This window comes from Diadema antillarum, unplaced genomic scaffold (genome assembly GCF_040938485.1).
Source record: "Diadema antillarum isolate AM-2024a unplaced genomic scaffold, OU_Dant_1.0 seq00001270_RagTag, whole genome shotgun sequence".
Taxonomy (NCBI): Eukaryota; Metazoa; Echinodermata; class Echinoidea; order Diadematoida; family Diadematidae; genus Diadema; species Diadema antillarum.
The window spans coordinates 288,257-303,294 of NW_027272052.1; the positions used below are offsets into that span (position 1 = coordinate 288,257).

The 15,038-nt window shown below is 41.9% G+C and overlaps 1 protein-coding gene across 1 annotated transcript; it reads left to right on the plus strand.

Annotated features, from left to right (window-relative positions):
* Positions 1 to 441: 441 nt before the first annotated feature.
* LOC139745486 (solute carrier family 25 member 36-A-like) lies at positions 442 to 13,623 on the plus strand. Its single transcript, XM_071655879.1, has 7 exons — positions 442 to 693; positions 4,713 to 4,892; positions 5,756 to 5,833; positions 10,436 to 10,536; positions 11,926 to 11,992; positions 12,440 to 12,705; positions 13,109 to 13,623. The coding sequence occupies exons 1-7, from the start codon at positions 644 to 646 to the stop codon at positions 13,303 to 13,305; spliced, it is 939 nt and encodes a 312-aa protein (XP_071511980.1). The 5' UTR covers positions 442 to 643; the 3' UTR covers positions 13,306 to 13,623.
* Positions 13,624 to 15,038: the final 1,415 nt, after the last annotated feature.

Here is a 15,038-nt window from a genome sequence, read left to right on the forward strand (position 1 = left end):
ATCAATTTTTCCTCCCCTTCATAATTTCCCACAAGTTTATTTAGAAAGTTCGTTGATGTTTGTAAACATGACCTAAATTTGCCCGTAATAGCGTAGCGCGCATAATATTTGTTTGCTTTTGTCAATCAACCAATCAAAGAACAGCGAGCACGTGAAACTCTCGACCTTCTGCATGCTGGTCAATGTCTTCTCACATTGACCAATCAAGGCATTGCATTATTTTCCACACGGTACACGTGCTCCCAGCCTTACCATAACACACAAAAAAAGCACTCATGCATAGACACTGCGCAACGCAAGCGGGTGCGCCGTTGCGTTGCATGGCTGGCTGGCTTGTGTGTGGTGTGCCTGCGCTTGTCGGTTGTGCAAACGGCATACTGAAATTTCACACGAGTAATTTCCATTCATGTAAATCGTGCGTGGAGCGCAAACGAACGGAAATCCTAATGCACTTCACTTGTGCCGTTTTGTTGGGACTATCGACTAGCTAGTGCCTTCTTTCACCACATTTAAAATATATTTTGGTTCTTCGACGTCGAGACCGATTTGAGCACACTTTGATGTCTACATATGCGTTTGGATACATCGGAATAGTGAACTGGAGAATACTGAGGATAATACTGGAGAGCCAATCCACAGAGCAATGCATCGACCAACATTATCACCGCACATGACTCACGTAGTCGCAGGCGGGTAAGTCTTCCACACACAGGTTAATGTGTTCCCAAGCCTTGAGTGAGTGAGTACAGTAAATTACTAGCTATATCACTGATCAGTGCTGATATTATTATCAAGGCTGAGCGGTTGGTTGTATACGAGACCAGTGGCTACATGAAAATCTTCGAAAGCTTCATTTTCATTAGAAAGTTGGTCAAAATTAAAGACACACAGCAATAAATGTTAAATTCGACTGAATTGAAAATAAAAAAGTTCTTTGTGAAACACCCCCTGGTGAAACACCCCCTGGTGGACCTGGTCGGCCTTGCATTGCCTGGCCTTGCTGCCGAGCTTGCACCGACCGGGCACCTCGGTGTTGATATCGAAGGCGGGATCGGGAGCTGGGAGGATCTTGGAGCGGGAGCTACAGGGACTGGAGGCGGGAGAGAGAGAGGGCGAAGGGAATCCCTTTTTCATATCCAATAACTAACGATCAGACAACGTCTGGTCGGGCTCATGCTCTTCAAACATTATTTAATGCAAGTGATGTCACTGATTAGCTTTGCAACAGCTTCAAAAGTTTAAAACAAAAATTGTCACATGACATGCATGATCAGTGATAGAGTTTTAAACTTAATAGAGCCTACTACTTATACTAATAGACACAAAAATAAGTGTGACTGGAGCTAGGAGGAGGGATTTACATTTTTTTTTTCCCGCTGGAATGGTCCTCCTCGGATGCAATTAACGTTAGGATGTTAGGAGGTTATTCCATGCCTGAAGGTGAAGCCAGACGTACATTGACATTGTATTTGTACAATTGTACTCCAGAGTCCAGGGAGCATATATATATATTTTTTTTTGCTTCTAATTCTCTCACAAAATCACTAAGACAACAAATTGTCTTTAACACTTACTCTATATGTAGGGGCTAGTGTTGTTTTTTGTTTAAGTAGGCCTAACCCCCCCCCCCCCAAAAAAAAAAAAAAAAATCAACAACAAATAAGAGGTTCTCACAATTGTGGCTGCCTCAGGTTCTCTCCCAAAATCATGTGACAAGCCCCCCCCCCCCAAAAAAAAAAAAAGAATGAAAAGGTGAATAAAACAAATAGATTCTAAATAAATTTTGAAGTCTTCAGTTTGTTTGATTTTTAGCCCAGTTGATCAACAAATCAGCTGAAAAACAAACCAAAATGAAAAATGTGGAGTCTATCACAGTAGAAAATCTACATCTTACAGGAAAAGCTGTCTGTCTGGCAGAGTATTTTATTATTATTATTTTTTTGATACCTATCAGCTCTCCTCCATGAAGCCAGATGCAGTCTCTGCGGAACATATCCCTGGCCCTGACAACCAGATACAGACCGATCTTTCGGTAAAATCTTGAGCCTACCCCAGCAGCTGCAGTAGACTCCTGACCTAGGATCTACAACGTACAAACATCAGTAACAAACGTTAGACCTCAGGCTCTGCACCATTAACTGTGATGAATATTCAGCATAGGGTCTATAATGGGATGAATGCACCACTTTCGTCTAGATGGCTCTCATTTGTCGTTTGTTTTTGTTCTCTTCAGTCTTTCCCTCTCTGTCTCTCTGATCGAGAGATTGAAATAATGAAGGAGAGCACAAACGAATAACAACCCACCGAAGGAAGATTACCACATATGTGATATGCATTTCACTGTGCAGAATAAATATAATAGTATACATACTGGTTGACCGAAAGATCGGTCTGTATCTGGTCATTGGGGAATGTTCCGCGGAGACTGTGTCTGGCTTCACGGATCCCCTCTTGTGTCTACGGAGGAGAGCCATAACGCAAAAAATATAAAAGACTCCTCCGGACAGACGGATCTATCCGTCTAACATACTGGTTGTAGATGCCAACTTGTCCTGACTATAATATCTTCCTCTGGAAACACACTGCGCAGTGAAAATGGTGTGAGATTCATTAGCTAGCTATAATCTACAGTGATGTATTGTGCCAGTATGGATGTCTGGGGTGAAATAAAGGGAAACAGGAAACAGTGAGGTTACACAAACTTCATTGTCTTTTAGTGAGGACATTGATGGGAATATGCTATCAGTCTGCAGAAAATCTAGTTTGAATACTTATTTGGAGAGAAGCCCTTTGACAGTGGGTGGAATGAGCCAAGAGTATACACAGACCTTCATTAACATGAAATGCACTCTGATGCCTATTGTTAAAAGCCTGTAAGATTATTGTAGGGACACCTTCCAACTCATGACTGCCAGTGCATGAACAAAAATTTTGTTTTGAAAAAAGACTTTAACAAGTTACATCATTAGGTAAATGTAGCAACACTGAAACAAAGAAAGAAGGAATCCTTCAAACACATTGGCCTTTTCTAAATCATACTTTGCTGAGCTGAAAAACCAAGATTTTGCTTCGGGGGACCAGTTTTGAGAATATAAAGACTTGCACATGTTTTAACATTAGGGGTAATTCCTTCACAAATGACAACATCGTGGTTTGACCCAACAGCAGCTTCAAATTTTTGTCATACAAGATGTATCTAATCCCAGTTTTCAGAGTAGAGATGAATACAGGAATAACAAAAAAAAAAAACAAAAACAGAACCTTACTTCTTGGCCAGAAGCAGCTGTGAGTTCAAATACCAGTATGATCATGAATTACATCCAGTGGACTGCCTACATGTATCTAGGTAAATGATGACAAAAAATGGTGACTGTGCATCAACACAGGGCCTGTGGCTTTGGAAATGTGGGAATTGAGGTAGTTTGTAGATTTTGTTGGGACAGTCCAACTCCTTGGACAGTCCAAGCATGTTATAGAATAAATCATACAATACAGTCAGTCTTACATGTAATGCCACTGCATGTTGCATCAGTGTATAATGGATACAGCAAGGTTCCAAAGAGTTGCTGTGCAATGTTCACCCTGTGTGACGACAGACGTATTCTGGGAGAATATTGATTGGCCATTTCTGGTGATCACCATCAGTGGAATGTTTGCAATACACTACCAGCATGCTGCAGTGCACACACTTCAGTATACCCAGGGCCCACCTCCCTGATATACAATGTACAGTACCTGTGTATCCTGACTATCTTATCAGTCAGTATTGGATGGTGCAAACTTTGGAACTACATGTAGATCATGGACAAACTTGTGTTGCACAACAATGGTTTGCCAGATTAACTGAACTACAATTGTAACTGTATCATGCATGTGAAAGACCTAAGTAATTAACAGGATTACGGTTTAACTCAGAATGTGTATGTACAGAGTACAATATGTACATGTAGCTTTATAAAGTATTGTATGGCTCATGCATAAACCATGCATATTAAAAGCATATCCCGCTACCGTTCAAGTTTGCAGGGATACCCAAATACTGACACTGCCTTTCTGAACTGATGTCATTTTCAAAGCATTATGAAATGAAAGCGCACTGTCATTAATTAACATGAGTGACAAATAAAAAAATACATTATGTACCAACAACTTGTCATTGCATGCAGTTCTTGTACGAGCTTATAGACACGTACACATTTGACAGGATGTGGAGATACGGGATCATGATTTGTAGTAGGCTGCTGTGGATCAAGTAATGATTGTCAAAGTTCATGAACTTTGTGCAGTGCCAGCAGCTGAGCCTGAATTCATGTGCCACAGGATTTTTTGCAAGTCCTGATTTTACGGCGTGAGAAATGATATTATGTCAGGGTTTGTTTTTGATACGTTTGCAGGGCTTGACACTCTGGTGGTCTATTCTGGTCTTGAAGATCTTTAAATCTGAAATTCTGATGACCTGAAAAAGAAATACAACGTTGTATATTGGCCTCAAACAAAAGGAAACGTAATGATCAGTCCATTTTGGATCTTCGTTGCCCGATCAAGCCTGCAAAAGATAACCTTTTTAGAGATCAGTGGTGACCTGACATCAAATTTTAGTGACCACTTGGCCCCCATTATAAAATGTCAAGCGCTGATTGTTTCTACTGTTATAAAAATGCGCAATTGGTTTCTTTTATTAATTGTCGTTATCTGTTTTCTCATATTTGCAGTGTGGGTGGTACAGTAGGAGCAGTGATAACGTGCCCGCTGGAAATAGTCAAGACCCGCCTCCAGTCGTCGACGACGACCTTCAAGCCGCTCCAGGTCATCTCCGTCTCGTCAGGAGGAAGCACCGTGGTCCACCTGGAGGATTGTGGGAGGAGAACCCTCAGCATTGCCAAATGCATCAAGTGAGTTGCGCGAGAGTGTTTTTAAAGTTGTCCTCGCTGAACTACGTAAAGATGCCACTGGCAGCTTGCTCAAAGAAGTTGCCTGCTCATGCTGGCAAACACAATATTTTCACAGCATGAAATTTTCGTGAATTGGAGGCGACAGCCTTTTGCTGCATGAAGTTTTAGCGAATTGCCTCTAACATTCAATGTGTACAGTGTAGACAAGAACATTCATGTGCACTTTACTTTTGCGAATCTTTGCTCTCCCGAAATTAAAATGCACACGAACATTCCTTGTTTTACAGTAAATGGTAGACTTTGAATATCTCATCAGTGTGCATGATCTGATTCTGTATCAATCAGACGTGAAGGTGTTTTAAAAGTGATGCAGAAATTTTTTCAAATAAATTTCCCAGATAGCTATTAAGAATGCGTGCATGTGGAACGAATTGAACCACTGCTTGAACCGAAACGCATTCAGCAGACTAGAAGTCGTGTGAAAATGGTCTTGTTTTGCATCACTCCCCTCGAATGCACTGCAAAATTCTAAGCCAACTGACTTGAAAGTGAAAGTTTTTCTCTGCTAGTGACAGCAGTTAAATTGTAGAAATGCTGGAGAATGCGTATAAAAAGTTTTCAATGTATGTTTATTTTGTGTCCCCTTATGAGTTTGTAGCCAACTGTTGCACAGTACATCCACAACCTACTGTAGTCTGTTTCTTTTCTTTTATGTCCCTTTTCATGTCACACTACCGAGATGAATAGGCACATTTCATAATTTAAGAAGATGTTGATTTTATAATTGTCCAGATTTTTATGATGAACTCATACAGCTATTATCTTCTTGTCATGGTTGTTATTTCCTTCTGTGTCCAACCCAGGCAAATCATTGAAGCAGAGGGAGGGACAGCACTCTTCAAAGGTCTTGGACCTACCCTTGTTGGAGTAGCCCCATCCAGGTACTAAGTTGATATCGTAGCGATTGTGCATGCATGAAATTAAACCTTACAAAACTGCATTGCAAGGCCATAGTTTGTTAGTTTTTCATTGCTTTGCCAGTTCAGTTTGTTGCTGTTGTTTTTTTTTTTTACATCAACTGTCAAGACTGAGTTCTCCTTGTCTGAATACCTTTTGTTACTTAACTCAGTGGCAGATGTGACAAGTTCTTCTCACAAAGTTATTTCTCCCCCTTTAGTTTTGTGTTTGTTTTTGTTTAGAGTTTGTTTTGTTTTGTTTTGACCACTGCAATAGAATGTTCAGCATTAGGAAAGTAATATGAAGGAAAGAACCAAAACAGCAGGAGCCAAGACCTCACACTGAAAATATCTGTGCACATCATGGTACCTTAGAACCCCACGTTTTATTTCCCAGGGATATATAGTGTTCCTGCAAAATAGCTTCCTGGGGTGGAAGTGATAGCTTGGCGCTGGCTATGTTCCAACTTGGAGTTCTACGACCATTTCCTCAGAGCGTGTTCTTGCCTGCTAGTCTGTGCATTTAGGCTTTGATTTGGCTCCTGTAATGAGACATTCTTTTATTTACAATATTCTTATCCCTGTAATGAGCAAGTGAGAAATTTTGGAAGTCATATCAACATCTGAAAAAGTGTTGTCTATGAAGAGAATCCACCTTGCATTGTCTTCTGTAGGGAAAAGGTTAAGTTTCATATTTGCGCACATCAGGTTTCAGCAGGTGTAGGGTGTGGTATAAAAAAGCTACCAACGTAGGTCTCACATACTTTTCCCTTCTGTTACGCCCGCCCTTGCACTTGGAGCGAGGAACGGCGGGCTTCGGTTTACAGCACTCTGGTCACATGACTGGTATTTTTTCCGTATCAACACAGTGCCTGGTGGCTGACAGTGAACCGACCTACAAAGCTGTTTTAATGTACGGCCAATAGAGAGGGAATGATTGTGTATTGACCCTTGACACTGTGTGCCCCTGTGTGATCTATGGGGTGGGGGAGGGAGTCTGTATATATTTTGGGATTAATATGGATTTTTACGTAGGGCGTTCTATTCAGCTAAGTTGTGGTTTTGGGGGGGGGGGGAAGATCAATATGCAGTTCTAGTTGATTGTTTCATTGCTGTATGCACGTGCATGAATGATGTGTACATGTGTGTACGAGGCTTCCTGCAGTACTACTGTAGTGATACGCAGCGTGGGTGTGAGTTCTTGATGTAACAAAACTGTCCAATTACCCAACATTATACATCAGGAAAAGAAAAACAATCTAGATTCCAAATGACAGCATTGCTATCATTAGCAAGATTGCTGTCCAGTCCTAGTATCACAGGAAAGGACAGTTGAAAATTTACGTCATGCAATGGAAAGGTCAAAGGAGAGCTCATCATGTAGGCCCTATACAATGAAAGCATGACTGCTGGTCTCTTGCATGTTTATGCTTGACCCTGATAAAGGCTTGGATCCTGTTCTATTTCAGTTGGAAAGTTTATAAACAGCTGACAATGCTGAAATGCTTTCACTTCTTTGGAAGACCCAAATTTTACGGACGTACAATATATGGTTAAAGATCAAATTCATGATCTTAATGTGCAATTTGTATTCTATAAACTGAAAATCAGCGCACAAGCTAAACAAATTCTTCACATGTGGGTTCAGTATGCATTCATTTTTAGACATTTGTCGGTGCTAAGCGACCTGTTGCACACTTTTCCATTGACAAAATTTGTTTAGTCAGCAGTCTCGTAGGAGTTTAAACTGCCTTTGGGATCTTTGGCCTAAGAGAGATTGCAAGTGTACACTCCCCTCCCTCTCAAGCAGGAAATTGCTTGTAAACATGGTTTACTTGTCGTGCGTGATTCCTACCATGGAGGTGCTGCGGCAAAGACCTTGCGTAGTCGAGGAGGGAATAGTTTACAACAAAGTGCGATAAATTTAGTTTTGATGGGAGCGTTGCGGCATGCAGCATTTATTTTACTGTGTATTCACATCAGGAGGTGACATAATAGTCTCTTTGATAGCTTTACAGGAGGCATTGCAGGTTTACATGCTCAACACTGACCAGTGGAACTGTTCATTTTCCATGAGGGCAGTGTTAACTATCATGTTGAAGCATGATAGCACACTTTACATCAAAAACATTTGCTGGCAAGTGCACATACAGTCAGTAGTTGTGGGATTTATGAAGACTGATGTTAACTTGAGTATGATGATCATCATTATCACCTCTACATGCACTGAAGGGGCTTAAATTTGTGTAACAACAGCTACATGTACAGGTTGTACATAGGGAAGTTCAAACATCCAAATTCTTATTCAAGAGCCACATCAAAGAGAAACCTATGCACGGGTGCCTAGGCCATACATGGAAAATCCAGATAAAACTGGCTCTCTTCTATGCATGTTTTCACATGGTTTGTTTGGGATCATGGTTGGCTGCCTCAGGTCACAAGAGAATAATACAATGTAGGTCTCAATGACACAAATTTTTGTGCGGAACTGCTGTTGAGTTGATGGCAGAAATACAATTGATTTGATAATCGGGTGAACACAGTGTGACGGTTGAGTAGTTGGGTCAGTTGAGTGTTATTGTCCTACGGCATGCACACTAGGCATGCTGGTGGTGGTGCTTACCCGCCACTTCGTCAATATCACCTTGTCTGTGCCAGTAACTGAGAATCAGAGATGGGTAGAACACTTGTAAACAGTGCAGAACCCCGGCTCTGTGTTGAACAGGACTTGTCTAGCTGCAGTTTAGGTTGGTGTGTGTGTGTGTGTGTGTGTGTGTTCCTGTTTGTTTGTCTGTCTCCCTTTCTCTTACTTATCCTGTCTTGTCTTATTATTTTCTGGTAAAATATGTATCCAGGTTTCAGAGGGTCAGATAGTTGCTGTTAGTAACATTTCCACAGGTATCTCTTTGCAGTTCTTCTTAGGAGGGCGAGCATGCATAATGTTTACCTAAGTGGTACAGCTCTAACATGTGTATGAAATACTCCATATCTCAGTGTATCAAGGTGCACCAAAGTATATCAAGATACATGTAAGACTATTAAAGAGCACTGCTAGCCAGTTGGCCTGTGATTGCCAGGTGGGGACCCTGAACTCTTGGCCTGTGCGCTGAAGAATAGAAGCATTGCTTACTTGTACTGTTTACTCTCATTGATCAGTTTTCAAAGTCGGTGTGAATGTTACACTCCTTAATTGTTTTCCATGGATGCTTGTGATGAAAATGAAAAATAAAAGTTTGCAAAACACTGGGACGATCAGATCTTTTCACAGACTAGTCCATGTACAACACATGTACATAATGCAAACAAACACGCAAGCACTCATGCACTTGTATACAAAATGTGCTTACAGCTTGTTTAAGCTAATTGACCAAAATACCAAAAACAAAACTCGGTATGTACAGGTATTTTGTGACAGCACTTTAAGTCAGATACAGTGCATTGTGGTCTCTGTCTATAAAATTGCAAGAGATGTGTGTAGCCTTGTATTCAGTTTTTCTGTGGTAGTTAATATTGAATGGAAGTGAATTTGTTTCATCTTGTGGTCTTGTGATACCTTGAATTTGATGAACACGAACTGGTCTCTCGACAGAAGTCCCACCATACCCCCATATTATAGATACAGCTGTACAGTGTATCGCAAACAACAATCACGAGAACCTTTGTTGTATGATTTTTATCCATGAAGGACAGATATTTGTTATCCTTCCATGATTACAAGATTGAAAGAGTAGAGTTGTTTTGTTGGTGGTTATCCTTATCAAGCAGTATTGGGAGTTTGGAGTGCAAAGTGAAGTGTGCCTCGCGGAGATATGAACCAACTTTTCCTGCAAACTTTGCCATGTCTTTCCTGTGTCGTAAAACAATTAGGAAGTGAATACAATGTGCTATTTTGAGATAACGCCGGCACAATGAAGTGAGGATTTTGTATCCCCTGTAGCTTGAAAAAAAAGAAGAAGAAAAATTAAAGTAAACCTTGATAAAAGCCACAGTAGTTGATACTGGAATTTGATTCCTACAAATGTAGCTACTGAGTAGATGTGGTCAGGTGTGCACATATTCATCTGTAACATAAAATTGTGGATACTACACTTATGTCTAGTCTGTACCATGCAAAGTGAGTTCACTTGTTACTGACAATCAAGAAATTTAAGTTTGGTTTCTGCGTGTTTTTTGTCAGATGTATTTATATGTGCATGAATTCCAGTGCTATAGTGTATGTTGACAAGCCACTGTTCATTCAATTAATTTGAAATTTGGTTGGCAAGTATAACCCGGATTACTACAAACTGTAGGACACTCACAGAAAAAAAAAAATGGTGCTCCAGGCAAAGTCTGTCAAATATGTAGAGCTGAATATAGTGGAACTTCAACTTTTATGGTTGATCAGAGAGTAAACTAATGGTCTACTTCTTTTACACCCCTCCCCCCTTCACATGTGACTTCAAGCCAAATTCATATTTTTTAATGATTTTTTTTTCCCCTTGTGGATATTGGATTTTGTATTCATGTGTGCTTTTGATGGGGCAGCAATATGACTCGTGACTTCTGAATACATCTTGTGATTTTTTTGAATATGTGTCGTTGCAGGGCAATCTACTTCGGCGCCTACGCCAACACAAAGAACTTCCTGAACACCAAGTTGTCGCCGGAATCTTCCCTTGTTCATCTCCTCTCGGCCGGATCGGCAGGTATGAAAAGCTGGGCACAAAACTACCATTCACAGTGGTCTGCCCATCACATGATGTGCAAATAGTGACATGCCCTTGTGAGGTGCTTGTTGCAAAACCAGTACCTCTTGTCACCTATATGGCCAGTCTAAGTTATGTTGTTGTTGTTGTTATACCCCCACCCACACATAGTGTGTATTGGGGTATACGTATATACATGTAGGAATCCCTCTTAGGTCGGGTGGCCGGGCGGTCGGTTTAGCTGTCGGTTGGGTGGTCGGGCGGTCGGTCTGTTGCAAAACTTGTGGCTCAAACTACTCTTGCATTTTTTTAGCAATTGACTTAAAATTTGGCATGTATGACCGCTATCATGGGTAGATGTGCAAGACGCCTTTTTTGTCATTATGGAGTAATGCGTTCTCACGATAATGGCAAATTTTTATTTAGAGGCGGGGAGGGGGAGGGAGGGGGGTTGTAGGGCAAATATTGATATTTTTGGAAGCTTGCCTCTCTGTGTAAATGTTATTCTACAATGCAGTGTGAAAGTGGTTAACGTTCAAGAACTACCAGACAGTTGTAGTGAGTAAAGACCTTGGCGAGGGCAGTTGAATCATATCCTGTCAGTCATGATACACTTGGTTGGCCACAGTCCAAGTTTATGACGTTGGTGTATTTGGGGAGGGGGTAAGTATGAATGTGGTCGATGACACAGATGCCAGCATGTTCAAGATCTTGGGGTCTACCAAACCAACAACAAAGTACAAACTTGGGGACAACTGTCTGCAGGCAAAATTTGTTGGTTCTGTATAGAGCCATGTGGCATGGGTATTGGTTTATACAGTAGATCTTGTAGGGTAAAGGATAAAGTGGACAGTGATTGATGTTTTGATATTCGCCTGTTTTATTATCCCTCCGCCACAAAGTGTTCTGAAGGCATTATTTTTCTCTAGTGGCAGTAACTTCATGTTTTGTGTGCATCGATAAGCCTTCAGTTGTTTGTGCTGCATCACTACTAGAGTGCATACATTGTAACTTGGTGAAATAGTCCCCCTCCCCCCAAGTACGTACAACTGAACCCGATGGAAGACCAGGGCCCCTTTTCATAAAACTTGTTACTAGTGACAAGTTGTAATAGTTGTTATAAGCTACTGAAATCCTTGCATCTGATTGGCTAAGAGCTAATTTGTCACAGAAATGTGGCAGTTGTCACTGATAACACAAGTTTTATGAAACAGGACCCAGCTAGTGCAACTGAATGTGGGCTTTCCAGCCATCTTCTCAGATGGAAAACAAAAACAAACAAATAGGTAGAATTCATGTAGCCATGTGGTAAACAAGCCCCTTCCTAACTAGTATGGGACGATGAAATGTTGATGAACTCTCCATCCTGATCTTTCCCCCTCTCTGCAGGGTTCATCTCATGTTCCTTAACCAATCCCATCTGGATGGTGAAGACGCGCATGCAGCTCGATGACAGGTAAGGGCGCCCTCTGCCACCCTCTCTCTCTAGATGTGGTGGTCACAACTTTCTTATCATGCCATTGCTTTTAAATTATCAACTCTTTTCCCTACGGTCCCTACCCCAACCTGTGTCTCTATGATAGAAGTATAATTTCTGATGAGGCAGTTTTAGGTTTGCAACACTATGTGGATGTGTGTGTGTTTCTGGCTGTCTGTCTGTGCTGTTTATCATTGGATGCATTGAGGAGATACATGTACTTCCTTTGTGCACAACACAAACGAACTGCTCACAATTTATGCATTGTTGATGAGAGGTGTGACATGTGCATCTTGAAACATTAGTAAGATGCTGACAAGAAAAAGAGTGTTTGAAACCGAACGAGCAGATGTGTGAAATGTTATCAGGATACGGTGGGTAATGTTTTCCCCTCATGTTCTTTTCTCATTCATTTGCGTATCGCAGGAAGGGGAAGAGCAGCAACATGTTCAAGTGTGCAAGGCACGTGTACAGGACGGAGGGGCTGAGGGGGTTCTACAGGGGCGTGACCGCCTCGTACGCGGGGCTGTCGGAGACCATGATCCACTTCGTCATCTACGAGAAGATCAAGCAGTCCATCCAGGAGGTCCGCTACAGCGCGCCTGATCGCAAGAGCGCCTGGGACTTCCTCGCCTTCATGGCTGCCGCAGCGACGTCGAAGAGCATCGCGTCAACTCTCGCCTACCCACATGGTGATTGTCATTTGTTATCTCTTTCCTGTCTTTATATCTTTTTTTTCTCTCGCTCTATCTGCTCTTGCTCAGTTATGACCCATCTTCTGTAACTTTTATGATTTTAGGATAGAGAAGGCAGGGGGAATCTTTGTTACTTTGAGATCACATTATGCTCAGAAAGAGACACTTTTTGGATTCTCTTTGTTATTTAGGGAAAGGTTTTGTGGTAATGAACAAAAACCTCTTCTTTTATTTACAAATGAAGGTTTACTAATTATCAATGACATAACCTTACTTTTAGATTCAGCCATCATTTTTGAAAATGGTAATCTGTGTTCTCAGAAGAGTGAGTGTGTAGTTATGAAAGCCTGGCATCCATCTCCGACTGTTGAAATCGTGACTTTCTTTTTTCACCCCACAGAGGTTGCAAGGACAAGGTTACGGCAGGAGGGCGACAAGTACCGTGGATTCTTCCAGACGCTTTTCACCATTTTCCGAGAGGAGGGCTACAGGGGCCTGTACGGGGGTCTCGGGACGCATCTTGTTCGGCAGATCCCAAACACCGCAATCATCATGGCAACGTACGAGCTGGTCGTCTACCTCTTTAACAAGTGCTGAGCAGCTGAATGGCAATTGAGGACACTTGTCCACTTTCCAAAACTGCCGGGCAACATTGCTGTGGCGGGCCATTTCCCCACAGACGCTGTTTTTGGACATGATGGAATGGACACACTTTGGTGCTAGTGGACCCCCCATCCACCCTTGACCAGATGGGGTGTACGTCCGGATGATGACCGCCGGATGTCACATGCATCTAAAATCTGATGGAAGGGCAGCACGATCGCGCCTCTGTAAGCTCCCTTGTTGGCTGGAGGAATGACACCTACCGTCAAATGCGTTTGAGAGGTTCATCATTAGCATCATTACCTTTTGTCGTCAAAGAGATAGCAGCAGTGAAGAGAATTTTGTCAAGAAGTTTAAAAGGAGCTCCAGAGAGTTCCTGACAAGAGTGCGACCACCGAGGCAGAGCTGATGTGGGACGCTGAGTCGTCAGTCTGGCGAGTGACACACGACGCCGAGGACACTTTTCATGTGGTGATCGTTTGTCGTGTGTGTGTGTCTGCGCATAGCACTCCCTGTGCTTTCGTGAGAACTCTGTCAAAGAGGGAGTCGTTACCATGACTGCCTGACTGTATTGTGACGCGGACAACCACATTGTGTAGTGATTGTATGTCTATGTGTGTACAAGAGGTGCATGCAACAGCTCCAGGGTCATTCCTGCCTCTCTGCTCAAAACGATTGCGTGAAACAGTCGATGCACCCGCTGTCGTCAAGTCAAAGCTCAAAATTGTTGTCTTCCATGTGACTTTTAAAGTGAGAGAACTGCAGTGGTGGGTGATTATGACTGATGGTACGAGAGCAACCAGTTGCATCGCCTGTTCTGCACAGCCCAAGTGCAGACAGTGCCCAAAACAAATGATGCAGTCAAACAACAGCTTGTTACCTGGGCATTTTAACACATGTGTGCACTTTATGGAAGCTATCAAGTTGAGACATCTGTCGTTTTATGTCATGAATATTAAACATGTCATCCGAATGATTAATCGTCAGTCAGAATTGTCCATATGTGTAAAGGTGGTGTGACGCAGAATTTATATCGTATCATAATACACGAGTAGTGGTTAAGATGGTATGAGCAGTACTTACTAAACAGGATATTACTAAACACCAACAACAGTAAAATCCTCTTCTTGCCCAAGTGGGTATTTGGGCAAGGTTTACATACTGTGCATAAGCAAGTGCTCATTTATTTTACTTGCCCGGCATGAAGGTTTAGTTGCCCGTGGCAAGCAGGCTAGTGGGTTGTTACACCCTGCTCAGTGACTTTTTAAACATACTCTTTGTCTGTAACAATGATAAGAACAACAACGGTGGTCATCATAGTCCGTTGGTTCTGTAGCTCTACTCTTGCACCTTACATGTTAAAAAGCAAATAAAGTTTTCTGTGCAATAGTCTGAAATAAACATATCTCCGCACGACATGCATACAGTAAACAACAGCAACAAGCACAAGCAAGAAAGCGAATGAATAACTGGCATGTTGCATGAATGATGCTTGCAAAAGTACTGGTATTCAGTGTCCTTGTAGTATATTTAGTATGCTGTTCCTTAGCTACAAAATTTGTCGGTCCAGCATGGTGTATTTTGAAAGGTGTTGGGGACAGTGTAACATAGTGTACTTACTGGAGAAGCAGCAATGCAACCAAATTAGTCTTGTGATAGCAGCATGAATGTGAAAAGTACCAAAAAAATGAAAAATACAAAATATGGCAGCTGATGAAAGTGTATGA

Excerpts from the sequence above, each read along its gene's own strand:
- LOC139745486 (XM_071655879.1), top strand. The coding sequence starts at position 644 with ATGCATCGACCAACATTATCACCGCACATGACTCACGTAGTCGCAGGC. Across the intron at positions 10,537-11,925 it reads CCTCTCGGCCGGATCGGCAG|GGTTCATCTCATGTTCCTTA; the intron begins GTATGAAAAGCT and ends CCCTCTCTGCAG. Across the intron at positions 12,706-13,108 it reads AACTCTCGCCTACCCACATG|AGGTTGCAAGGACAAGGTTA; the intron begins GTGATTGTCATT and ends TTCACCCCACAG.